The 26,891-nt window shown below is 41.5% G+C and overlaps 1 protein-coding gene and 1 long non-coding RNA gene across 8 annotated transcripts in view; one reads left to right on the top strand and one right to left on the bottom strand.

Moving 5' to 3' along the window:
* HMGN3 (high mobility group nucleosomal binding domain 3) overlaps positions 1-9,762 on the bottom strand; it is a 33,192-nt gene extending 23,430 nt beyond the window's left edge. Inside the window, exon 1 of one of the 7 annotated variants that reach the window (XR_007132644.1) lies at positions 9,506-9,742. Coding sequence is in view for 6 of the 7 variants with exons in the window: in XM_047763428.1 (XP_047619384.1) it covers positions 9,506-9,745 (240 nt within the window). In the remaining variant the exon portion in view is untranslated. Of the gene's footprint in view, positions 1-9,505 lie in introns of all 7 variants that reach the window. The other 6 variants (XM_047763428.1, XM_047763464.1, XM_047763444.1 and 3 more) reach the window with 6 other exon arrangements.
* The window catches only part of LOC125117539 (uncharacterized), a 52,092-nt gene continuing 33,789 nt past the window's right edge, over positions 8,589-26,891 (top strand). Inside the window, exon 1 of the long non-coding RNA XR_007132649.1 lies at positions 8,589-8,647. This is a non-coding gene — a long non-coding RNA (uncharacterized LOC125117539). The remainder of the gene's footprint in view (positions 8,648-26,891) is intronic.

Below are 26,891 nucleotides of genomic sequence, written 5' to 3'. Positions count from 1 at the left end.
CACACACACACACCCCAAAATACATATATATACAGAAATACCCAGAAGCCTTCATGATACTGTGCCTCTTTCAGAAACCAGAGCCCTGGGCCCTGGGGAGCAGCCTTGAGGCATAATCAGAGACAATAAGGACCTGTTGGGTAACTTTCTATGGCTGGCACCTAGAAGCAAAGGCCTTGGCCTCTATCTTAACAAAGACAATGTCTGAAACAGAGGAACACTCACATCTTTACATATAAAGATACCTCTTGCATCATCCTTGCTTCATTCACTGGGCACCTTTCTTTACACATGAATACATGAGGGTATTAGAAAGAAACATTCAGGTACTGCGGTGTAACGGCCGGGAGAAAAATTCTTGAGTAAAAGAAGGCTGGGGTGGAAGTCCTGGTTCTATCACCTCCCAGATGTGTGAGCTGGGGACACGCCTTTCCCTTATTAAATCCCATATATTCCCCCTGTGGATGAGTCAGGCCACAGGGCAAAGGAGGTCAAGACCCTGCTCGACCCTCCCAACTTACAGGGCCTCTGAAGGTCAGCACCCACCTTCCAGGGTGGCAGGGGATGGGGGGGGGGGTGTTGTGAGGGGAGCTTCAGCTCATTAATGTAAAGCACTGGGAACGGGGCCTGAGTCACAGAAAGCCACCTTGGTGTTGCTGACGGTGGCTGTCCAAACCGTGATCTGTGGGATGGGCCTACCCGCCCCCCCAGAACTGGTGGTAGAATAAAGTGATATAATATGAAATTAACACCGTAATACTGCCCAGGAGGATTTACGTATAACAACTTCACCTATTTTAATTTAAGCTAAGCTGTCTCGTGACTATAAAGCACAAAGTCCAAGTTGGGTACAGCCAAGTTAGTCAATAAATGGTAGCCACTTAAAGTTTAATAGTAATAAAATATATGTATATGTTGTTACTGACAGAGGATTCTCTTAAAAGATTACATTTTGTGGGGGCGGGGTTCCCATCGTGGCTCAGTGGAAATGAATCTGACTAGCATCCGTGAAGACGAAGGTTCGATCCCTGGCTTCACTCAGTGGGTTAAGGATATGGTATTGCTGTGGCTGTGGTTTAGGCCAGCAGCTGTAGCTCTGATTTGACCCCTGGCTTGAGAACTTCCATATGCTGCAGATGTGGCCCTAAAAAGACAAAAAAAAAAAAAAGAAAAAAAGATTACATTTTGGTACCACTTTGGAGATTTAAAACCTTTTTCTCTCTTTCCCTACTTCTGAATATGCCTATTATGTCCTTTTTGTGACCAAACATGCATTTGTCTCCGGCAAATCCAAATGGTCCTGTTTCTGGCCATGCTCACAGGATTGTAAAAACACTGGACTTAATAAATACGTTGACCAGGAGCCAACACACAATTTGACTGAAGTCTTCTAAGGAGGCAGTGAAATGTACAATAAATAAGCAGCCAGTGGGAGAAAAAAAATTTCAACATTTTGATTTGGTTTGTTATCTTCAACACTGATTTTTAAATTACTCAGGAGAATAACATCATATTTCAACATACTAGGTACTGTGAAAGCAGACAGCTTAAATGGTGTTTGTTTCAGTCACCATTTCCAAATTGTACCCTGCAGGAAAGTGGAATATTTTTAACTCTGGTGTCAACAAATGCATGTTTTAGGGGGAAGATATAGGAAAAGAGGATCACCTGATAACTGATTTGCCAAGTGAATTCTAATGTTATGCGGTGATATTTTTAAACATATTTTTTTTCTGTGAGAAAAATCAACCATGTAAAAATGCACCAGATGAAAGCTTATGTTCTTTCAAAAACACTACACTTGCTATTTGCTTGTTGAACATCTCCTTCTATAACTGCAGTTACTTAGACATACAGGGTGAGAGATCTGTGTGCCATTTGCCCTACAAAATAGAAGCATAGCTTATTACAAGCCTATTATTTCACTGCAGTTCTCTTCATAACTAAAAATAACCAGCATCACAATAAGGATCATCCATTGACTGTTTCACAGGTGTGAGGCGCTACGCTAAGAATCCTGCATTCACCATTTCTTTTAATTCCTTGAACAATCCAATGAGGTAGACTATTTTTAGCTCATTCTTACAGATGAGGAAACTGTGTCTCAGAGAATGAGGGACTTAGAAGCTTAGGAAGGAGGTAAGTAACAGCCTTCAATCACACAGCTGGTAAACAGTAAAGCTGGGTCCTACTGGACTATCTGTCCAACAAGGATATGAAATCATTAAAGTTATCACTTTCCTCCCTTGAAAACAACTGGCTTAATGCATTCATTCGACAGTTACTGTACCCGTGCTAGGCACTGTGAGGAATTAAAAAAAAAAAAATCAGAGCCTTTGAATGGATAAGCAAGGAGGTCCTACTTTATATTTATAGCACAGGGAACGCTATCTAATCTTTTGGGATAGACCAAGAGGGAAGATAATATAAGAAAAGGGATGTATATATGTATAACTGGGCTGCTTTGGTATATAGCAGAAATTGGCACAACACTGTAAATCAGCTATACTTTAATAACAAAAATTTTTTTTAAAAGACCAGAGCCATCAAGTACTTCATGGCCAAACAGAATCAGAAGGATTACAAAGTTGATTCAAAATTTGGTAATCGGTCAAATAACATGTGGCAATTTAGAAACGCGGTCCCAAACAACTACCTTTTAAACTGAAGAGGGTGATTTAAAGAAAAGCAAAGGGACCAAGAAGCCATGAGATCCTGCTGTGTAGCACTGGGAACTATGTCCAGTCACTTATAATGGAGCATGATAATGTGAGAAAAAAGAATGTATACATGTATGTGTAACTGGATCACCTTGCTATACAGTAGAAAACTGACAGAACACTGTAAACCAGCTATAATGGAAAAAAATAAAAATCATTATAAATTGCAAAAAAAAAAAGAAGACAATACATCTTTACTAGTAAGGGAGGGGAGCTACCGTACTCAGTCTAACCACAGCTGCTATAACAGGCCTTGAATTTAACCTCGTTCTACTTCAAAGATAACAAGACTTAACAAGTCACCTTTATTAACAAACTAGCATTGATCCTCTTGAGATAAAAAAAAAAAAAAGCTAGAATGTCCAACCCATTTAACCAGACAACTTTTTGTCAGTGTTTGTCCTTTGGATATGCAGTACAAATACTCAGAGCTTTTGAATACTTTTGAATACTTTAATACTTCTGAATACTCAGAGCTCATAGTTTTTCTTGTGGCTCATTATCACTGCTTGCCATGAATTATAATACTGCCATATGTATATTACCTTCCCTGTTATACTGAAATATCCTTAAAAATAAGGGCCTTTTCTCATTTGCTTCAAACAATAATTCACTTAATTTCCCAAGGTGATGGTACTTTACCTAAAGGTGATTCCTGATAAATGTTTATTTACCATGAAGTGAGTGAATAAGTGGATAAAATGTATAACCCTTCCATTTTGGAGCCTTTGCTCAAATACAGGCTTTATATTAATATTAACGCAATTAAACTCAGCAGGTATTTGTGGATGGCACACTATAGTCAGCCCCTTTTATTTTCAGACCAGGTAACTCAGTATGGCCAAGAAGGCAATTCTCTCCAACTTGACTTAGAGAGTCAATTCAATCCCTATCAGAATCACAGCAGGCAGGCTGTAGAAATTTACAAACTGATTCCAAACTTTATATGGAAGCACAAAGGATGTAACAACCAAAGCAATTTTGAAAGAGAAGAGTCGGCACTATCAGCACCAAAACTTATTATGAAACCATGGTAATCAAGATAATGTAGTATTAACATCTGAATAAACACAGATAGTGGAATACAACTCAGAGCACTGAAATCAAATGTTAACATTTATGATCAAAATGATTTTCAACAAAGGTGCCTGGGCAATTCAGTGGAAAAAGGATGGTCTTTTCAACCCTTATCTTACCTTCTACACAAATTTAACTCAAAATGGATCAAAGACCTAACTATAAAAGCTAAAGCTATCAAACTTCTAGGAGAAAACATCTGTGACCTTAGACTAGGCAAAGATCTATTAGATATGATATTAAATGGTTTTCATCAAAATTAAAAAACTTTCGTTCTTCAAAAGACATCAACAATTATTCTTTCAGAAAGCCACACACCAGAAGAAAAGATCTACAAATCATATATTTGATAAAGGACTTATATCCAGAAGATATAAAGGATGCTTACAACTCAAGATGAACAATCCAACTTAAAAATGGACAAAATATCTGAAAGGACATTTCACCTAAAATATCCATTACGCTTGTAAACACGCAAAAAGATGCCCATCATCATTACTTCTGAAAATGTAAACTAAACTAATTAGAAGGCTACAAGCAGAAAAACATGACACTACCAGCTATGAGCACAGATGTGGAGAAACTGGAACCCCCTTGCCCTGAGGGTACAACATTTTGGAAAACAGGTTTGAAGTTTCTTAAAACGTTGAAGACAGAGTTTCATACCATTCACCAGTTTATACCCTCGGGAAACTTCCCAAGAGAAATGAAAATATGTCCATGCAAATACTCACATAGAAATATTCACAACAGCCTTATTTCTAAGGACCCCAAGCTGAAATAATCCAAATGCTCATCATTTTGTGAGAGGATAAACAAAGGTCAAATATCCATACAATGGACTATTATTGGTCAAATAAAAAAGAATGGTACTGATACATGTGATAACGTGTGTGACCCTCAAAAACATGACACTAAGTGAAAGAAACCAGATACAACAGATATTGTTTGATTCCTTTCATATAAAATTTCCAGAAAAGCAAATCTAGAGACAGCAGATCAGTGGTTGCCTGGGACTCAGGTGGGAGTAGGATTGCCTGCAAGCAATGGGATAGACCTTTTTGGAGTGATGGGAGTGGTTTAAAACTGGATGATAGTTATATTACACGATGCTCCAAATTTATTAAAAATCACTGATTTGTATACTCTGAATAGATGAATGGATATTAAACACATCATACCTCAGTATGATTTTTTTAAGGAAATTATACTCTCCTCCATATTGCTTGAGAGTTGTTTAAATAAGTGTCAATGTCACTCAATCCTGGGCATTGATTCTTTCAATCTTTTTTTCCAACCAGACAGGTTTGAAAAACTCACATCTCATTATTCTTAATAAAACATTTCTTTGATTTCTAGTAAACCTAAGTATTTCCTTCTATTGAATTTGTTATTTTCTTATAAGGATAGACATGTTTCCTACAAGGACATGTGAGGCTCTTCATCTTTTAAAAAATAGCACACTTTTTTCAGTGATATGTGGTATAAATATTTTTTCCCAGTTTTTCTTACGTTTTAAGATGTTGTTAACAGGATTTTTTTTTTTCTTGGCCATATTAACCTATTCACTTTCATGGAGACAAATTCATCTGTATTTTCATTTACAGAGTCTGTCTCTGGTGTTATGTGATATACTTTTGAAAGAAATCAGAAATTTTGCACCCCTATGTCAAACTCAGCACTACTGGGCTTTTCCATTTTATGAAAAGAAGTAAAACATAATTTCAAATCTCAAAGCTACAGATCAACAGACTTTTCTTCCTAAACCCTCTTTTTTTTTTTTGCTTTTTGGTGCTGAAAGTGCAGCATACAGGAGTCCCAGGCTAGGAGTTGAATTAGAGCTTCAACCTCTGGCCTATACCACGGCCACAGCAATGCCAGATCCAAGCTGTGTCTGTGACCTACACCACAGCTCACGGCAACGCAGGATCCTTAACCCACTGAGCAAGGCCAGGGATCGAACCTGCATCCTCATGGATACTAGTGGGATTCGTTTCCATCTCACCACAACGAGCACTTCCTAAACCTCCATTTTTAAGTATAGAGAGACACTGGTGTTTATAACCCAAGTCCCTGGAAAACTGCCTCATTAGAGAACTTCTGATGTGACACGCTAGACATCTCCAACAGTTCCATTGAGGAGGAACTGGAAAAATTAAAAGATGGATGTGAAAATGGGTTTGCTGTTGCGAGTCATACCAGGACCATGGCTCTGGGCCTCACTGGCTAAGGCCTCTCTGAACATCAGATCATCACATAACAAGCATTTGCAGATGTCTGACCAGCATAGTCTAGAACTAAGCCATTCATTGTCCCGCCACTACCTGAGTCCACAAATATTATCATTTCCCTTTCTGTTTCACTCAGTGTAAGTCAGTAATGCGTTCCCATCAGTTAGGTAATGAATACAAGAAAGTCAAATTTATTTCAATCTCACCAACTCAGGAAGAGATTTAACAGCAACTTTATTTTTATTTATTTATCTGTTTCGTCATTTAGGGCCATACCTGTGGCATATGGAGGTTCCTAGCTAGGGGTCCAATGGGAGCTGCAGCTGCTGGCCTACACCACAGCCACAACAACACCAGATCAGAGCTGCGTCTGTGACCTACACCACAAGTCATGGCAATGGCAGCTCCTTAACCCACTGAGGCCAGGGATGGAAACTGTGTCTTCAAGGATGCTAGCTGGATTTGTTTCCACTGAGCCATGATGGGAATTCCTAACAGCAACTTTAGAACTCATCTCTGTTGAGGGCTGTTCTGCTTCAAAAAATACTACTGCAGTTATAAAAACCATGTGGTCTTGTGTAGCTATGACTATCACACATGAAGATATAGACAAAAGTCACAAAGATAGGATTAAGAAATGGCATAAGAATGTTTTGTGTTAATGTGGCTACTGTGGCCTTGAAAGTGGATACCTGAGACCTTTTAAGAAATAATCAGAAGAGGCACTGAAATGCCTGAACACAGAAAATGATTGTTAAGAGTCTCACCCACAGTTTCAAGACTGGCTCCAAGTCCACCTTCTTTCCTTATCTATCCTACTGCTTTCAAATCTATACTATATATTCTGCGACATATATATAGGCTTAACATCATTCAACTGTCTTGCACCTGCCACTCTTAGCACTTGGAAGTTCTATGAGAGCAACTTTGTGTTCCTGGGGCAGGAAATCAGTACTAGGATTCTAGATGCTTTTATTGACTTTCTTAGTGCTGTTTCTTACTCTGCAGAACAGCCTCAACAGTGCTCATTAAGTAACATATTTTGGTTTCTGGGAAAAGTTGAAAAAAAGAGGCCAAGATGGCAAAAAAAAGTATTATGGGGGCACTTTCAAAACTTACTATAATGTAGAACAGGTAGTGTGTTAGCCACAAAAATATCGTGGAGTAGTATGTAAATAACCCAGCTTCCCAGATCTCAAACAGCAACGTCCAGATTGTCTCCATTTTCTTGCATCTAGGCAGGTTTTACCTAATGTCTATGGTTGCCTACATAAGTTCCAGTGAATTCCAGGGTCCCATGGGGGGGGGGGGCCTCCAAGGTTTGGCTTGTAGGCTGGATGACCATGTAACCATGTTTAATTTGTAGCTGCTCCTGTCCAGTTACCAGCCCAGGTCTTTGGGCTGCAGGAATTAATGAAAAGCCTTTCTATTAATCAAGGAGAGGTTTCCCATCTCTGAAAACACTCTGATATCCTGAGCGACAACACATAGATGCGTGCACACAGTTCTGCCCTGAGTTCCAGGATATCTGGCTAGCTTCTTGGGGTGTCCTGCCTTCCAGGAAAATAAAGTAATAATCAAGTCAGTTCCTCTGCTTTTCAACCCTTCTGTTTCCTTAAGACAGGTGGGCAGTGAGGACAATGTTTAAGAATAATGTTTTTCCAACCCTGAGTCGAACAACAAGGATTCCAGAACATCAGGGTCCATTATAATAAAGAAACTGTGCTCATCTAACTTACTATTTGTCTAAATTTGTTAATAATTCCCAGGAAAGGAGATGGCACCAATTCACTCTGTAACCCATTTCTTGACAACTCTACTAGAATTCCCAACCTTGTAATGAAACCACAGATAAATGTTGAAAATGTTGGCCTCCTTCAAATGTTCTCATTCTAGTACTGCAAAAACAACGCTTTCATAAAAATTAAGTTTAAATAGTGAATCTAAAGTATTAGTATTCTTAATAGGCCATCCATTATCTTAGGCTTTGCATTTCAAATTCTTCTTGACCCACTCACCACTAAATGAAGAGCATGAGTAAATAAGATAAGGCCTTTAGATCTACAGGATCTAATTAAATCTTTGGTACTAGCTATTGGTTGGTGAGGCCGTTGGGTAATTCGTGTCTCTAAGCCGCAGTTCAACTGCCATAACACCTGTCCAGGTGTTCTGAGAATTAAATGAGATGTTAAATCAAACTCTACCCACAATATGAGGCGCAGAGTGTGCCCACAAACTCTAAGATCTAAAAACTTTTAAAGATTATTTTTTAAATGGAGGACACAAGCCTCCACCACATTCTTAGTAAAGACAGGTTAAAAAGGCAAAAGCGTCTGCACTGCTAAACTTCAATATTTTAAAATAATATTCACTTAACACAAATCATTCCACCATCTTTAATCGATAAAGCAGAATATTATTTGCCATTTTGCTTCAAATGTAGTATCTTCACTGGTGAACACGAGGGCAGGCAGTGAGAGGGTGCAAAAGCATTTTCTTAGAAACAGCTGCCAAACCGCGGTTTTTCCTCAGGGTGGAGAAAAGCCTTCCTTCCCTTCCCTCCCTGGGACAATGACAAGTGGCGGCCGGACTCCGAGGGAAACGTGCCTCCCAGTGCGAGTAAGTTGGTGGCCTGGGCCTGCGCGGAAGGGGACATACTAGTCCGCGAGGAGTAACCCTGATACCCTGTACGCTCCAAGGGGCGCGGGGACACGCGGACCCCGCCTCCCTGACCTGAGCGTGGGTTTGGGTGACCGGATGGGAGCCGGCGGCCCCTGCCCTTTGCTGCCCCCGGCGACGTCCGGTCCTGCGTGTGGCCACCTAGGCCGCTCCCGCCGCCAACTGCAGGCAAGTCCGGGCCGCCTGGGGCCCCGCCTGCGTTGTCCCCGGCCCGGAGTGACACCGGAGTTGGTACATACGGGTCTGCAGCGGAGGCGAACAGGGAGTGAACGCTATTTTAAACATGGCTTTCCCTCTACTGGGGCCTCAGAACCATTGCCGCGCACCCAGAGTGGGCCCGGCCCCCAGAGGAGTAACCCCCACATCTCCTACTTATTTCCTTCCTTCTCGATCTCCCTCCGCGTGTACTTGGTTCACCCCTCTCGCGGCTGTTCCTCCACGCTAACCACAAGCTGGCAGTTTGCAAAGAGGAAACTCCCCTCTGGGAAAGGGGGGGGGGGATGAAAAGCGCTTTGGCTTCTTGCTCGAGGTTGAAACCATTCCGTCCAGAATGAGTTTTAAAAGAGGGGAGGCCGCGTCGCTGGAGAGAAAGTAACATTCCCAGATCGATGAGGGCGGAGGGAGGGCCAGAGGGAGGGAGCAATGTTTGCAACAGGCATCTGAAAACAAGCGTGAAGAAGCAGAGATTCACAATCCCCAAGTTAACTACCGAGTGCATTCCGCACAATCCATCGCAATGACAAGGTTTGCTGTTAGCACAATTTGAAGGCCTTCGAAATCTTTTTTGGTAAGACTTACCTTTCTTTTCGGCATAATGACTGTGTTCGTGCAGCTAAAAAGTAAAGCGACGGGCTGGTACTGCTGGCACAGCCGCTGGATGCTGCCGCCGCCGCCGCCGCCGCAGCTGCTCACGCGCAGGGCACCGCGTAGCCCGGCCTCCCGAACCCAAACCTCCGCGGCTCCCACCCGGGGCCCTCTACTCGCTCGCCTCCCCGCTCCTCCAATGAGAAGCCCCGGCAGCCGGCCGCGAGGCCTCATTGGCTGCGGCAACGTTCTAAATTCCACGAGGGCACGCCCACCTCCGCGCGCATGGTACGCGCAGTTGTAGTTGCCACTTCACCGACAAATCTGCCTGGCGACTGAGCATGCTCAGTTCAACTAGTAACCCCCAAGCCGCAAGATCCTGGAGTTTCATTGTTTGGCTGCTCCCTATTTGGATTGTATCAGTAGGAAGTGGGGGCTTTCATAAGGAGGAAAAAGAGGACACATTAACTTTATAAGGTAATTGTATTCACAGCAGGCACTTGCTATATTTCCTGTAAAGCCTTGTAATGAATGGTATATGATGGAGAGCGGGAAGAGTTTGGCAGTCGACTCCTAAGTGTCTCCGTTTCCCCTTCCAGTTATCTACTGACAATAATCCCCCCAAATCTTTAGGAATAATTTCCTGAAATTGATTACAAATCACTCACTAATTCAGCCACCTTTAACTAGGCTTGAAGATGAATAGAGTATGTTTGTTATGGAAATTTGAAGAAGGCTGAACAAGGCCAGAACGGATTATTTTGTATTTGAAATATATTTAAATATACATGATTAAATGTTCCTCGAAGTTCTGCAAGGTATCAAACAGCCCCTGTAAACACTTCTGAATTTATTTTATGAAGTAATTCTTTCCCTGAAAGACTTCAAGGAAAGAGAGCTACAAATCAGTATCCTACATAAAAATCAGCACAACAGTCTTGAACAAAATTTAGTAAATCTAATAACTATAAATGAAATGTAAACTTAAACATTGTGAATGACCTGGAACTTACATAATATTGTACATCAACTATACTTCAATGAAAAAGTTTTTTTTAGTAAATCAATCCAACAACATTTAAAAGGATGACATCGCAATCAGTGAAGTTTATGCGGAGAATGAAAAATTGGTTTAACATCTTAAAACCAATGAATGTAACTCTTCGTATTACAGAATAAAGGAAAAAACAACAATACCATCATTTCGACAGATACAGGAACAGCACTAGTGAACTGTTAAGCAGACTGCGGTAACTACATGCAATAGAATACTATTCAGCTTAATAAAAAGGAACAAAATATTCTTACATGGATGAATGTCAAAATGTTATGTGAATGAAGTCAAATACAAAAGACCATGCTGAATAATTTCATTCATATGAAGTCATTTTAAAAAAAGCAAATCTAGGCATGGTTAGTTTCATAATCGTATTAGAAGGCAAAAGTTACGTTATAGGAAAACCTAATGAAAACTTACAAATATGGCCCAATCCACTTTGGTCACGCAGAGGCTGCAAATATAAAACAACATCATCAAGTAATTAATTATAATGTCCAATGTTTTTCTTTAGTAATTTTCAGAATAATGAATTGATATCCTAGGAGACTCGAGAAGTGGTCAATACTTTGTTTCTTGTCATATTTTTAGGAACTCATGTATTTTTTTATATATATTTGGCATGCTTCGATCCATTGCCGTTATTACATTTTTGATACTCGTATCACCCCAATATGAGAGACCCTTTTCAAATTAGTGTCTATGTACTTTTGACATGATCCCCATTGTCTCTTTTTAAAAATTTCATTGAAGTAGATTTACAAGGTTGTGATAATTTCTGCTCTACAACAGAGAGATTCAGTTATACATGTATGCACGTCCATTCTCTTTCAGATTCTTTTCCCACATGGATTATCACAGAACACTGGGTAGAGTTCTCTGTGCTATAAAGCAGGTCCTACGTTGGCCAGTCAATCCATACACCACAGTGTGCATATGCCGATCCCAAACCCCCAGTCCATCCCCTGCCACCTGTCCTCTTTGGTAACAATAAGTTTTTCAAAGTCTGTGAGGCTGTTTCTGTTCTGCAAATAAGTTCATTTGTGTTCATTTTTAGATTCCACATATAAGCAATGTCATATGATGGTTGTCCTTTACTGTCTAACTTCACTTAGTATACTTTCTAGGTCCATCCATATTGCTGCAAATAGCATTATTTCATTCCTTCTTATGGCTGAGTAATAATCTGTTATATATGTGTACCACATCTTTATCCATTCCTGTATCACTGGATATTTAGGTTACTTCCATGTCACGACTATTGTAACCAATGCTGCAGTGAACAATGGGGTGCATGTATATTTTGAATTATGGTTTCCTCCAGATAGATGCTGAGGAGTGGGTTTGCTGAATCATATGGTAATCCTACTTTTAGTTTTGTTTTTGTTTTTGTTTTTGTTTTTTTTGTCTTTTTGCCATTTCTTGGGCAGCTCCTGCGGCATATAGAGGTTCCCAGGCCAGGGGTCAAATCGGAGCTGTAGATGCCAGCCTACGCCACAGCCACAGCAATGCAGGATCTGAGCCTACACCACAGCTCACAGCAACGCTGGATCCTTAACCCACTAAGGCCAGGGATCGAACCCGAAACCTCCTGGTTCCTAGTCAGATTCGTTAACCACTGCACCACGATGGGAACTCCCTATTTTTAGTTTTTTGAGGAATCTCCATACTATTTTCCATAACTGGAGAGAGTGTGGAGAAAATGGACTCTCTTACACTGTTGGTGGGAATGTAAGTTGATCCCAATTGTCTTTGATAGATTCCTTGTTTTCAGGTATTAGTGGATCACAATATACTCAAAAGAACTGAGATGAAACCAGTACTTTGCTTTAGAACTGGATAGAAAATTTGAAGTTTATAATTTTACCATGGTAATTTATATGAAGTTGTTTTGGAAGAGAGTTAATTGCAAAGTGGCTTTTAAAAAAAAGCCAGTGTGGAAGTTCTCACTATGGCTCAATGGGTTAAGAACCTCAGGTTATCTCTGTGAGGATGCGGGTTTGATCCCTGGCCTTGCTCAGTGGATTAAGGATCACGTGTTGCCATGAGCTGTGGTGTAATGTGCGAATGCATCTCGGATCTGGTGTTGCAGTGGCTTTAGCATAGGCCTACAGCTGCAGCTATGATTTGCAGCTATGTTAAAATATATTATATATACATTATACATAATTTATGCATAATTTAAATTTAAACAGCCAGTGAGGACGTTTTAAAATAAATATGTGTGGGAAGGATGCTGGGTAGCCCTTGAAATCTGGGTTGAATTGTTGTTTTTCTCTATGGAGATAAAAAGCTATCATAGCCAAGGTGGGACTAGGGTGATTTTTTTTCTTCCCTCTGTGATGAAAAGTGACTCATGGGAGAGTTCCCATCGTGGCTCAGTGGAAATGAATCTGACTAGTATCCGTGAGGATAAAGGTTCTATTCTGGCCACACTCAGTGGGTTGGGGATCTGGTGATGCCATGAGCTGTGGTGTAGTTTAGAGAAATGTCTTGGATCTGGTGTGGCTGTGGCTGTCGCTGTGGTATAGGCCGGCAGCTGTAGCTCCAATTCGACCCCTAGCCTGGGAACGCTGCAGGTGTGGCCCTAAAAAGCAAAAAGAACAAAAAACCTGACTCACTCGAGGTTGGCTTCTTCAGTTGGTATTTTTCAAGGCTAACTACTTGGTCAAACAGCAAACAAAAGTGTGACTGTCTTTAGTGCACATAATTAAATGGCAACCACACAAGAGAACCTTGCTAGTTGGACAAAGAAGGTTGATTGTGGGGGCTGTAGATCATTTTCGTCCCATAGTTCATTTACAAGTGATGAAAATAATGGGTTTAGTTGTGAAATGAATAACAGCATTGGTCCTTTTTACTATGATGTAGGCTGTACCTGCCTGAGCAGGACTCTAGGGAAGAGAAGGTTCACCCTGTGCCTTCAGTAGCCTTCCAGGTCTGGGAAAATGCCAATGGACCTCTGCTGGCAGCTCTTAGAGTAAGAGGAGCAGGTGAGGTGACAAGGTAAACACACCTGGGCAGAAATGAGCATCCGCATACAGGACATCGAGGAGACCAACCTGGTTTAAAAAAAAAAAAAAAGACTCGTTTGTTTATTGGTATATTCTGCTGAGTGTTTCTCTTGCTTTGAAATATCAGCCTCTGTAAGACTTCAGAGTCTTCTCTATAGACTATGGCTGCTGTCTTAGCCAAGACAGACAAGGGATAAATGAAGAGTTACTATCTGAGAAAGGAAGAAGGACAAATGAGTGACCAAACCTCATTTCCAATGCTAACTCATCTCCCCTTCTTTCCCGCTCAGAACGGTTAGAATCTCACACTTATCCCAGCATTTTTCAAACAGCAAAATCAAGTCATGTATGTTCCCATGACTGTCATTAAGGAAGGTGGGGGAAGGGTGAAGGGAAAAGAAAAAAAAAGAGCAGAGCTTATAAATAGCAGACTGAATTTCGCATAGCAAAGATCAATAGTGTTTTCATAAAGTGTTTCAATTGTCCGTACATTTCCACATAAACTCAAACCACACGTGTACCATTATGTGGAATGTGTGGAGGTTGTGTGTGTGTAGATGTGAGGATGTATGGATTCTGCACTGCAACTTGAAATATATTTTTATTTATGTGGTTTGATTAATTGATTTTTTTTTTTTTGCCCTTTTAGGGCTGCATCTGGCAGCATATGGAAGTTCCCAGGCTAGGGGTTACATTGGAGCTTCAGCTGCCTGCCTACACCACAGCCACAGCAATGAGGGATCTGATTTGCCTCTGTGACCTACACCACAGCTCACGGCAATGCTGGATCCTTAACCCACTGAATGGGGCCAGGGATTGAACCCACGTCCTCAGGGATGCTAGCTGAGTTCATTACCGCTGAGCCATGACAGGAACTCCTTGTTTTATTTTTTCTGGCTGCACCCCCAGCATATGGAAATGTATTTTTAAGATAGGTCTTGGTGAAAAAACCTTCAAGCTATTGCACAGCCTTCATGAATCTTATGGATCTTGGGGGCTCCAGCAGTTTCTTCCTCTGGAAGAAAGGTACTTGGTCTTCAAACCTTGAAAGGAAGTTTTGAAGGGAAGGGATCACTTGCAAGTCACCTCCCTCTTGATCTGTCCCTCCTTCCTGCTTTCACACAGGCCCAGGTGGACTTTTGCTCTAAATAATGGGAAACTGTGGAGGAATCAGAACTCTAATCTATCTATTGTTGCATTTGATAGCTCTGTGATTCCAAGATAAGTTATTTCATTCAGTAAATAGGCCAGAGATCCTAAAGGTGAACAAATATGAGGTAGCAAAAAAATACTCGTGTGTGTGTGTGTGTGTGTGTGTGTGTGTGTGTGTATATCAGTCAAGTCTCTGATTTGACTGGGTGCTAACTTTTGAAGAGACCACATTTAGTTCTTACAAAGTGACTAGGACAGTCCAAGAGCCACTCGTCCCACATCACAGGAGCTGCCTGAAAATAATGCAGATTCCCAGACCCTAAACCCAGTTTACCGAATCAGAATCTTTTATGCTGTTCTTGGGAACCCATGTTTCAAACAAGCTTCTCATGTGATTTTTATACTAGAATTTAAAAATTCTTTTTTTATGATTTTTATTTTTTCCATTACAGTTGGTTTACAGTGTTCTGTCAATTTCTATTATATAGAAAAGTGACCCAGTCATAAATATATATATATATATATATATTCTTTTTCTTACATTCTCCTCCATCATGTTCCATCTCGTGACTAGATGTAGTTCCCTGTGCTATACAGCAGGATCTCATTGCTTATCCACTCCAAATGCAGTACTTTGCATCTATTAACCCCAGACTTCTAGTCCCTCCCCCTCCCCCTTGGCAACCACAAATTTCTTCTCCAAGTCCTTGAGTTTCTTTTCTGTGGAAAGGTTCATTTGTGCCATATATTAGATTCCAGATATCATATGGTGTTTGTCTTTCTCTGACTTCACTTAGTATGAGAGTCTCTAGTTCCATTGGTGTTGCTGCAAATGACATTATTTCATTCTTTTTATGGCTGAGTAGTATTCCATTGTGTATATGTACCACATCTTCTTAATCCATTCATCTGTTGATGGACATCTGGGTTGTTTCCATGTCTTGGCTATTGTGTTCACTTTTCAGTGCTACAGTGAACATATGGGTGCAGGTATCTTTTTCAGTGAAAGTTTGGTCCAGATATATGCCCAAGAGTGGGATTTCTGGGTCTTATGGTAGTTCTGTATTTAGTTTTCTGAGGTACCTCCATACTGTTTTTCCATAGTGGTCATACCAATTTACATTCCCACCAACAGTGGCCATTCTGACAGGTGTGAGGTCATGCCTTAGTAGTTTTGATTTGCATTTTTCTAATAATTAGTGATGTTGAGCATTTTTTTTCATGTGCTTGTTGGCCATCTGTATATCTTCTTTGGAGAAATATCTATTCAGGTCTTTTGCCCATTTTTCAATTGAGTTGTTTTTTGTTTTGTTTTGTTTTTTGCTATTGAGTTGTGTAAGTTGTTTGTATATTATAGAGATTAAGCCCTTGAAAATTCTCTTCTAGTCCTGAATTCTGATACTTAAATTATAATGATGTTTATCTATGAAAGCTTTTGACATCTTATGACACTTCCAAAGCAGGAGCATAATTCTGTGGGTGAAATTTCTCTGCATAGACCTCACCTTGTGTTGTGCTCCATCTCCCCCCAATTCCAGTTTTGCCAGACATTACCTGACTTCTCTAGTTTCAAGGATCCTGAATGGAGATTAAAAACATCCCCCCTCAAATGTAAACTGGTATAACCACTATGGAAGACAGTACGGAGACTCCTCAGAAAACGAAATATAGAACTACTAAATGAAGTAGCAATCCCACTCATGGCATATATCCAGACAAAACTAAAATTCAAAAGTATACATGCACCCTTATGTTCATAGGAGCACTATTCACAACAGCCAAGATATGGAAACAACCTAAATATCCATTGACAGATGAATAGATTAAGAAGATGTGGTACACATACACAATGGAATACTACTCAGCTGTAAAAAAGAATGAAATAATACCATTTGCAGCAATATGGATGCAACTAGAGATTCTCATACTTAGGGAAGTAAGTCAGAAAGACAAATATATGATATCACTTATACCTGGAAACTAAAATATGGCACAAATGAACCTATCTAAAGAACAGAAACAGACTTACAGACATGGAGAATGGACTTGTGGTTGCCAAAGGGGAGATGGGAGGGAGTGGGATGGATGGGGAGTTTGGGGTTAGTAGATACAAACTAATACATTTAGAATGGATAAGCAATGAGGTCCTACTGTATAGCACAGGGAACTATATCCAATCTCCTGTGATAAAACATGATGGAAGATAATATGAGAAAAATAATGTATATATATATCTATGACTGGGCCACTTTACTGTACAGCAGAAATTGACACAATGTTGTAAATCAACTATCCTTAAATTTAAAAAAAGAAAAACAAGAAAATAGAAAGAATAGAAATTTTAAGGAATAAAACAAAACAAAAAACTTCCCACTTCCAGATCCTTAGAAAAGCACCTGCTCCCAGCTTCCCAGGCAGCACTGTAGGCAGCTCCTCAGTCCCTGGCAAGATTCAATTCCCTGGCCCCACATCCTCAAAGGAAATTAGGTTAGCCTGAGCCAAAACCCTCCAAGCCACACCCTTTCAAGGCTTTATGATTTCAGTGATTATACAAGCATACCTTGTAACTACATCATCAAGGAGGGCCAGCATTCTGGGGTCTTCCAACAGGAACCCACTTTTTGTTTTTCCCCACCTCCAATCACATTTAATCTGTGTGCAGATTCCTTACTCCGACTGTGTTTTATAGTTTTTCTACCCCTAGTCCTTTTCTGGTACAATCTCTGTGTTATTTACCTTTCCTTCTTCTTGTTTGCTCAAGCCCACAGGAGTGTAATTAATTTACTCTTGGTAGTTCCTAAGTGACTATTAGATGTGAATTAGCCATGCTCTGTAGCTAGAACCAGGGCTTGGTTCTCCCATCCCTGCAGGCTAGATTGTTCGCATGTGCCAAGAGCCAGGTTCAAGGAGGTGAAAGTTAAGGGAGGGAAGTTCCCAAGGTTCAATGTGAGGCCAGCAAAGTAAGGACACATCCCATCTCTGTAAGAGAAAAGCCACAGGCTTTCAGGTGCCCAAGACCAGTTGGGGTGGTCGTTGGGTCCCTAGACTGTTCTGCATTCTTTTAGACTTTGCCATGGCCATGCACTCCCAGACAGGCCCACCCCTGCCCTTGTAGCTGAGATCTTGGTACCCATTCTTGATGTCTTCTGTGTTTCCTTCAAACCCCAGAATCCCTGGGAGCTTGTAAGATGCATCCAGTGGTCCCATTCCTGTCACTATTCCCTGGGGGCCTGCCTTTCATGGCAGATCAAACCATTTCCTTTTGTCAATGACAGCAACAACAACAACAAAAAAATCCAGGTGTAGAGAAGTGAGAATCAAATGAATCATTCCGGAAAAGACCATATAGCAATTGGAAATGATTTTCAGGTTAGCTTAGTTAAGAGCTGTTTTACATAATGGAAGATAATGTGAGAAAAAAGAATGTTTATATATGTATGACTGGGTCACCTTACTGTTCAGCAGAAATTGACAGAACATTGTAAATCAACTCTACTTTAAAGAAATTTTTTTTTTTTTTTAAAAGAGCTGTTTTGGAGTTCCTGTCGTGGTGCAGTGGTTAATGAATACGAGTAGGAACTATGAGGTTGCGGGTTCAATTCCTGGCCTTGCTCAGTGGGATAAGGATCTGGTGTTGCCGTGAGCTGTGGTGTAGGTCGCAGACACGGCTCGGATCCCGCATTGCTATGACTCTGGCGTAGGCCGGTGGCTATGGCTCCGATTTGACCCCTAGCCTGGGAATCTCCATATGCCATAAATGACTTTGCCAGGGCAGAATGGTTGCTGGCCACAAGGTCATGAATTTTCACCCCGCAGTTGGAAACTAGCCTGAAAATGTGCCATAATTTTTAAGGCTGCTTTTATGGAGGGTGTTTGTTGTTGTTGGAGAAGGAGATTGTGCTGTTCCCACAGAAAATCTTGTCCTTTCCCCCTTTCCCTTTCTTACTCCCACTTCTGCTCTCCAGTATCTTTAGCAAATGGTTTCTTTTTGCTAGTTTGTTTTCTAAGTAATTCGATTTACCTCTTCATAGGTCAAATTTTTTTATTTTTATTTTTTTTAAATCTTTTTCTAGGGCCGCACCCGCAGAACATGGAGGTTCCCAGGTTAGGGGTCTAATCGGAGCTGTAGTCGCCGGCCTACACCACAGCCACAGCAACGTGGGATCCGAGCCACATCTGTGACCGACACCACAGCTCACAGCAATGCCAGATCCTTAACCCACTGAGCAAGGCCAGGGATTTAACCCGCAACCTCATATTTCCTAGTCAGATTCGTTAACCACTGAGCCACAATGGGAACTCCCCAATTTTTTTGTTTGTTTGTTTTAATGATTTTAAAAATAAATTCCTGGAGTTCCTACTGTTGCTCAGCAGTAACAAACCCAGCTAATATCCATGAGGACGCAGGTTCTATCCCTGGCCTTGCTCATTGGGTTAAGGATCTAGCATTGCTGTGGCTGTGGTACAGGCCGGCAGGTGCAGCTTCAGTTCAACCCCTAGCCTCGGAACTTCCATATGCCATGGGTGCAGCCCTAAAAAGCAAAATAAATAAATAAATAAATAAATTCTTGTCAGAAAGCCTGGAATTTGCAGTCATAAGGCATGGATTCAAATCCCAAGTCACTGAGCCCTGCTCATATTACTCAATCTCTTTCAACCCTGATTTACCTGTTGTAAAATGAAGAAAATACTGTTTATCCAAGGCTGATGACACTGCCCGTCACCTGACCAATACTCACACTAGTTTTCTTCCTTACTAGCAGGATTCTGATTTTGGCGCATTTTGCCAAGTTTTTTGGCAGAAACCTTTGGTTTTCCAGTTCTGCAGCAGAGCGAGGGTGCTCTGTGACACTGTTTTGGAAGCGGAGGTCATGAGGTCGGAAGGTAGACGTCACCTAGAACAGGGCTGAGCCAGCCCACTGCTGCCTTCTGCCCTTGTTCCTCCCCTCTCCCTTCTGGAAATTGCTAGAAAGTTCTGGAAGTACATCAGCTCTCTTGTGTCGGTGAGGATGAGGGCCCCAAGTTTAGGATAAAAGAAAGAAAAAAGACATCTGAGTCCCTGTACTGGTCCTGGATTGCTCCGCCCACACTGTTTATTATGTATGGAAAATAAACACCATGCCAGTTCAAGCCACTGTCACTGGGTATCTGTGACCTGCCACTGAATACAGTCCCTAACTGATACATGACCTGGTAGAATTGGTGTGAGAACAGAAGAAGGTAAACTGTGGGAAGACCCATCTGCCTAAAGCACAGTACTTAACATATTTTGTTTGATCAAAGTATATTATCTTTCCCCATAGATTATAAAAGAGCCAGAAAAATATTAGCTATTCCTGAGTCCCTAAGGGCCTGATTATGGACATTTAGTTTAAACATCTTCAAATTACTTTAAAGTAGCCAGGGGTGAAAATGATAAACAAGCTTTATTGTTGCTGTAGCATGCGCTGGCCTACACTGTGGCCTACTGCTGTGTGTTAAGGGATGGCTGCGTTGGCTTGCTCCTCAAATTCATTTTGCTGTGGTGTGCCTCCCGCTACTGTAGATGCTAGAGTCTAAAAATCACATCCCAGGAGTTCCCTGGTGGTACAGTGGTTTAAGGGTCGGGCATTGTCACTGCTGTGGCTCGTGTTTGATTTCTGACCTGGGCACTTCTGGTTCTGGGCAGGATTTGGATTTCGCCAGTCATGATATTTAGATGCAGAGGTTTAGGAGGAGGCCACACTTAGCCATGTCTGCTGTAGCTGCTACTTTGCATCTTCCTATGACAGTAGCAGCAGAGATGCTGGGCACCAGCTTTGTGGGTTTTGAGAGGCAGGCTTTGCTGCCTCCACCCTGTGGACATAGACTGTAGCAGGTGTGGTGTGGACCTGGCAGCAGTGGTGGCTTCTGGATTGAGAGAGTTTTCATCCTCAAGGAATCCTGACCCTCACTAATGGATTCCTGATTGCGGGAGAGGCCCAGCACCTTGATGACCTTCTGGGGCTGTGACTTTGGGAGACTTTTCTGAAAGTTCAACCGACAGTCTGTTTCTCTGGTCCCTCCAACTATCCATGAACCATTGGATCCTTGAATCTCTCTCTTCCTCTTTAAATTAGATACAGTGGGTTCTATTCCCTGCATATGAACTCAGAACTGTAGAGAACTCAAAACTATAGAGCTTCTGTTAATGCTGCTTACCAAATACTTCCAGTGTTTGAAGGCACCCTCTCTTCACCTGGACCTGTGCTTATGGGAGCAGATGTCGAGATGGAGACTATTGACCACGGTGAATAGGTTCTTCTGAAGACCCTTCCATACCTGGCACAAGAGATAAGAAACCTTTTAGTTACACTGCTGATAGTTGGGACGAAATTTATCACTGCAGGATTATCTGTCTTATCCTGAAATGATACATAACTTGGACCCTAAGAGTAAGGTGCTGCTTTAATAATAAAATAAACCCTAAAATATGTGGCATCAGCTTAACAGCTGGTCAGAGCCAATCAAGGAAACTGAGGATGGGAGGACTGGAAAGCCATGTTTCCTAGTAGAAAACATTTGGTGAAAGTGTTGCCAGCATTACATTGGAAGGTAAAAGGCACATTTAACTTTAAGGAAGAGACTGAAAACAAATTAGTATTTTTACTGTTTACTTGGTGGCTTTTGGCTACATTTGGCAAGATATTACAAGAAAGATATGTTGAGAGAATTTAGGTCAGCTGAGAATGATAATCAAAGAGAAAGAGAGGCTACAAATTCAAGAACTTAAAAGGCTGGAAAAGGCAACTTCTTCTCAACCCAAAGGATAAAGATAAAATTGATGTTTCGAGCAAAGAAGCCTATTAAAAAATCCAGCTTTGCAGTGATCACAGAGCATGGATTTGGGCGTGGTGGCCTGAAATTCCCTTCAGTTGGGCCCAATGGCTTGAAAGATTCAGGGGAAGAGGTGCAATCTCACAGCTAGTCTTGAGGAACCTACAATTAGGGAAGGAGGGAGAGAGGCAGGCACTGGGGCAAGAGAGCAGAGAAATATGGCAGAGAAGCATGTGTAGAAAGGTAACCTGGGAGTAGGTAAGAAGCCAAACAGGTTTAAATTTTGAAAACAGTTTTAGTGTTCAAAGAGGCACCAACTGGGATTAAATGCAGTTGTGACTATTTGGGACTTAAAATGACCCTCGGATTCCCCATCAGAGATGGGCAAGAAGTATGCTGAGAAGACTACTCAACCCCTAAAGCAAGTGAAGTCATTCCAGGGTATCCACCGGGCATGGATTCCAGGCCCTCTGTGGTTACTGAACTCAGCTGGATGCTCAACTCCACATAGGATGGTGTAGAACGCCGGCCCTTCTGATCCACGGCTGTATTGTAACCCCAGATTCGAATTCAGACTAACTATGTATCTTTCAGTGCCTGCTTCAGAGGTTTAAGGACAACAACGGAAAAGGAGGAGTCTCACAGAGGGAAAATCCGAGGCCCGTGGAGACAGGGGACCACCTCCTAGAAAACCTAGATGGATCCTCATCAGGGACAGTTTCTCGTCCGTTGCGTGGGGAGCGGAAACCTGCCCAGGCTAATATCAGAAAGGTAACGGGCCAGTGACTGCCATGGGTTTCCCATTCTTCTTATTTTTCATGTGAGTGCTTATTAAAATTATCTTGATCCTGCCTCACCACTAGAGAGTGTGTGTGTGTGTGTGTGTGTGTGTGTGTGTGTGTGTGTGTGCGCGCGCGCGCTCATGCGCGTGCACACGCGCTACATTTGGAGGAGGTGGGTCTCTGGATCAAGAGGAGGTGCACAGGGACCTGTGGGAGAAGCTGCTAACACATCCCCGCCCCACACCCCATGTAAAGAATTCGCATCCTCCTCCGGAAATCCTGGGCTGTGAGCGTGACGCCGTTCCAGAGTCGATTTTTCTAGAAAGGGAATGAAGGAATGCATTTTGTATGCAGGAAGGAAGGTGAAAGAAATATATCATGCCTAGGGGGAGAGATTGTAATAATAATGCTGTTCACCAAACATGTTTGCTTTACTGCGAAAGGGCCCCTACTAGGATTATACCTCTCCTCCCCCTACTCTTAAAGTCAGGCTTAGTGACTTAACTTGTTCTGCTAATTAAATGTGAACAGAAGTGACATGTAACTTTCCTGAGCACCATCTTTCAAAATGGTGGCTAAAAAATGCATACCATGCAATTCACCATCTTAGTCATTTTTAAGTATGCAATTCTGTAGTGTTAAGCATATTCACATGAATAGGACTGTGAAACATAGCTCCTGAACTTTTCATCTTGCAAAACTGAAACTCTGTACCCATTAAACAACAAACTCCTCTTTCCCCTCCCAGCAGCTCCTGGTAACCACCATTCTACTTTCTGTCTCTATAAATCTGACTACCCTAGTTACTTCTTAATAAGTAGAATCAGGTGGACAGTATTAGTCTTTTGTGACTGCTCTTTTCCTTAGCATAACGTCCTCAAAGTTTATCCATGTTGTAGCATGTGATATGCTAGCCTTCATTTTTAAAGGCTGAAGAATTTTTTTATTCATTCATACATCAATGGACGTTTGGGTTGCTTCCACCTCCTGGCTATTGTGAATAGTGCTACTCTGCTGAGCACCACATTTTTTAAGTCAGTGAATTTTATGACATTTATAGTTGTATTATGATCATCACAACCCAATTTTATAGCATTTCCATCCCAAACCCCCAGCCCACCCTCCCACCCCCAACCTGTCTCCTCTGGAAACCATAAGTTTTTCAAAGTCTGTGAGTATCTGTTCTGCAAAGAAGTTCATTGTGTCCTTTTTTTTAGATTCCACATGTACGTGATAGCATATGATGTTGGTGTCTCACTGTCTGACTGACTTCACTTAGCATGATCATTTCTAGGTCCATCCATGTTGCTGCAAATGCCGGTATTTCTTTCCTTTTAATGGCTGAGTAATATTCCATTGTGTACATGTATCACATCTTCTTTATCCACTCCGCTGTCGATGGACATTTAGGTTGTTGCCATGTCTTGGCTATTGTATATAGTGCTGCAATGAACACTGGAGTACACATGCCTTTTCGAGTCATGGTTGTCTCTGGCTAGATGTCTCTGGATAGATGCCCCGGAGTGGGATTGCTGGATCAAATGGTAATTCTATTTTTAGTTTTTTGAGGAATCTCCATACTGTTTTCCACAGTGGTCATACCAATTTACATTCCCACCAACAGTGTGATAAGGTTCCTTTTTCTCCACACCCTCTCCAGCATTTCCAGTACTTACTGTTTGTAGACTTTTGGATGACGGCCATTCTGGCTGGTGTAAGGTGGTACCTCAGAGTAGTTTTGATTTGCATTTCTCCTATAATTAGTGATGTTGAACATCATTTCGTGTGTTTTTCAGCCATCCGTATGTCTTCTTTGAAGAATTGTCTGTTTAGATTTGCTGCCCATTATTTTTTGTCTTTTTGTCTTTTTAGGGCTGTACCCACAGCATATGGATGTTCCCAAACTAGGGTCCAGTCGGAGGTGTAGTCACCAGAGCCACAGCAACATAGGATCTGAGCTACATCTGTGACCTACACCACAGGTCACAGCAACACTGGGTCCTTAACCTGCTGAGCAAGGGCAGGGATCGAACACACTCCTCACAGATGCTAGTCAGGCTTGCTAACCACTGAGCCACAATAGGAACTCTGATCTTCTGCCCCCTTTTTGATGGGGTTGTTTGTTTTTTTGGTATTGAGCTGCATGAGGTGTTTATAAATTTTGGATATTAATCCCATGTCAGTTGCTTCATTTACAAATATTTTTTCCCATTCTGTGGGCTGTCTTTTCATTTTATTTAGGGTTTCCTTTGCTGTGCAGAAACTTTAGGTTTAGTTAAGCCCCATTTGTTGATTTTTGTTTTTATCGTCATTACTCTAGGTAATCAGAAGATATTGCTGTAGTTTATGTCTGAGAGGTTCTGCCTGTTTTCCTCTAAGAGTTTTATAGTATCCAGTCTTATATCTAGGTTTTTAATCCATTTTGAGTTTATTTTTGTGTATGGTGTTAGGAAATGTTCTAATTTCATTCTTTCATATGTAGCTGTCCAGTTTTCCCAGCACCACTTATTGAAGGGGCTGTCTTTTCTCCATTGTATATTCTTGCCTCCTTTGTCATAGATTAGTTGACTGTAGGTGCGTGGGTTTAATTCTGGGCTTTCTATGCTGTTCCACTGACCTATATTTCTGTGCTGAGTACCAATTTTAAGAGCTAGCGTGTGAGCCAGAATGGCCATCATCAAAAAGTGTACAAACAATAAATGCTGGAAATGCTGGAGAGGGTGTGGAGAAAAAGGAACCTTATCACACTGTTGGTGGGAATGTAAATTGGTATGACCACTGTGGAAAACAGTATGGAGATTCCTCAAAAAACTAAAAATAGAATTACCATTTGATCCAGCAATCCCACTCCGGGGCATCTATCCAGAGACATCTAGCCAGAGACAACCATGACTCGAAAAGGCATGTGTACTCCAGTGTTCATTGCAGCACTATATACAATAGCCAAGACATGGCAACAACCTAAATGTCCATCGACAGCGGAGTGGATAAAGAAGATGTGATACATGTACACAATGGAATATTACTCAGCCATTAAAAGGAAAGAAATACCGGCATTTGCAGCAACATGGATGGACCTAGAAATGATCATGCTAAGTGAAGTCAGTCAGACAGTGAGACACCAACATCATATGCTATCACGTACATGTGGAATCTAAAAAAAAGGACACAATGAACTTCTTTGCAGAACAGATACTCACAGACTTTGAAAAACTTATGGTTTCCAGAGGAGACAGGTTGGGGGTGGGAGGGTGGGCTGGGGGTTTGGGATGGAAATGCTATAAAATTGGGTTGTGATGATCATAGTACAACTATAAATGTCATAAAATTCATTGACTTAAAAAAAAAAAGAAGCAGTGTATGGTTGACCATACTCCCTTTTCCTGCTTCAGTGTGCAGAGGGGCACACATTAAGATGAGTTTTGCTTGGAGTTCCCATTGTAGTTCAGCAGGCTAAGAACCAGACTAGTATCCATGAGGATAAAGGTTAGATCCCTGGCCTCACAGGGGGTTAAGGATCTGGCATAGCTACAAACTGTGGCTGTGGCTCCGATCTGGCATTGCTGTGATGTAGGAAACTTCCATATGCCATGGGTGCAGCCCTAAGAAGACCAAAAAAAAAAAAAAGATGAGCTTTTCATTGCTAAAATGAGTGGTTCTCTCTGCTGACCTGCACTGAACATGTGCAGCGAGTGAGAAATAAGCCTTTGTTATTTTAAACCACTAAGACATTGGGGTCCTTTTTTTTCCCCAATGAAAACTGATAAGGTTTTAACTTTTAAAGTTAAAATTCAACTCCTGTAAAGTTTGTAGAGAAAGGTATTGATCAGAGGCTCCCATTGCATACCTGCATTTGAACCCTATACTTTTGTTGTGCTATACTTTCTTCTTGATGTTTTGTTTTGTCTTTGTCATACTCATGACTTCTCCTTCTTTAGCTGCCCAAAGCCTGGAGAAATTTCAAATCCCTTTTTCTCATTTCCTAGCCATTTATCCTGATTTCTGTCCTTTGGATTGGCAGTGTCTTTGCATCCTGTGTATTTGATAGGGGCGAGTTTGAGCATCCAAACCCCCTGGTAACAGAGGCTAAGAAGATAGAAGTTAATTTCCCCCTCAACTAACCAACACAGGGTCAATATGGTAGCTCCTGATCCCCTAGGATGTAGTCTCTCTCCTTATGACTCTATCGTCCTCCTCATGCAGCTTCTCTGTCACATTCTAGGCTTCCTGATCCAGCTTCCCTGCTCGTGTGTGCAGTTTGGCCAGCAGGAAGGATAAAAAAAAAGGGAAAGACATGCCCTCTCTCTTCCAGAAGCTGCACATACCACTTCCGCTTACATCCTATGGTAGAAATTCAGTCACACCAGCCATGGTCTGGGAAATACGAACTTTATTCTGGGCAATGAGGTTCCCTGGTTTCAGTAAATAACATGAATGTCCTACTTCTGAAGAAGTGGGAAACGGCTATTGAGGTATTTGCCTATGGTAGGCAGAATCATTGTCCCCCAAAGATACTGACATCCTAACTCTCAGAATATTCCTGGGCATAGGTTACTTTTTATGGGGAAAAAAATGACTTT

The sequence above is a fragment of the Phacochoerus africanus genome, chromosome 2 (genome assembly GCF_016906955.1).
Source record: "Phacochoerus africanus isolate WHEZ1 chromosome 2, ROS_Pafr_v1, whole genome shotgun sequence".
In the NCBI taxonomy this organism is placed as follows: Eukaryota; Metazoa; Chordata; class Mammalia; order Artiodactyla; family Suidae; genus Phacochoerus; species Phacochoerus africanus.
Note: the sequence above shows the minus strand (reverse complement) of the source record. Positions and strands in the feature narration are given on the sequence as shown.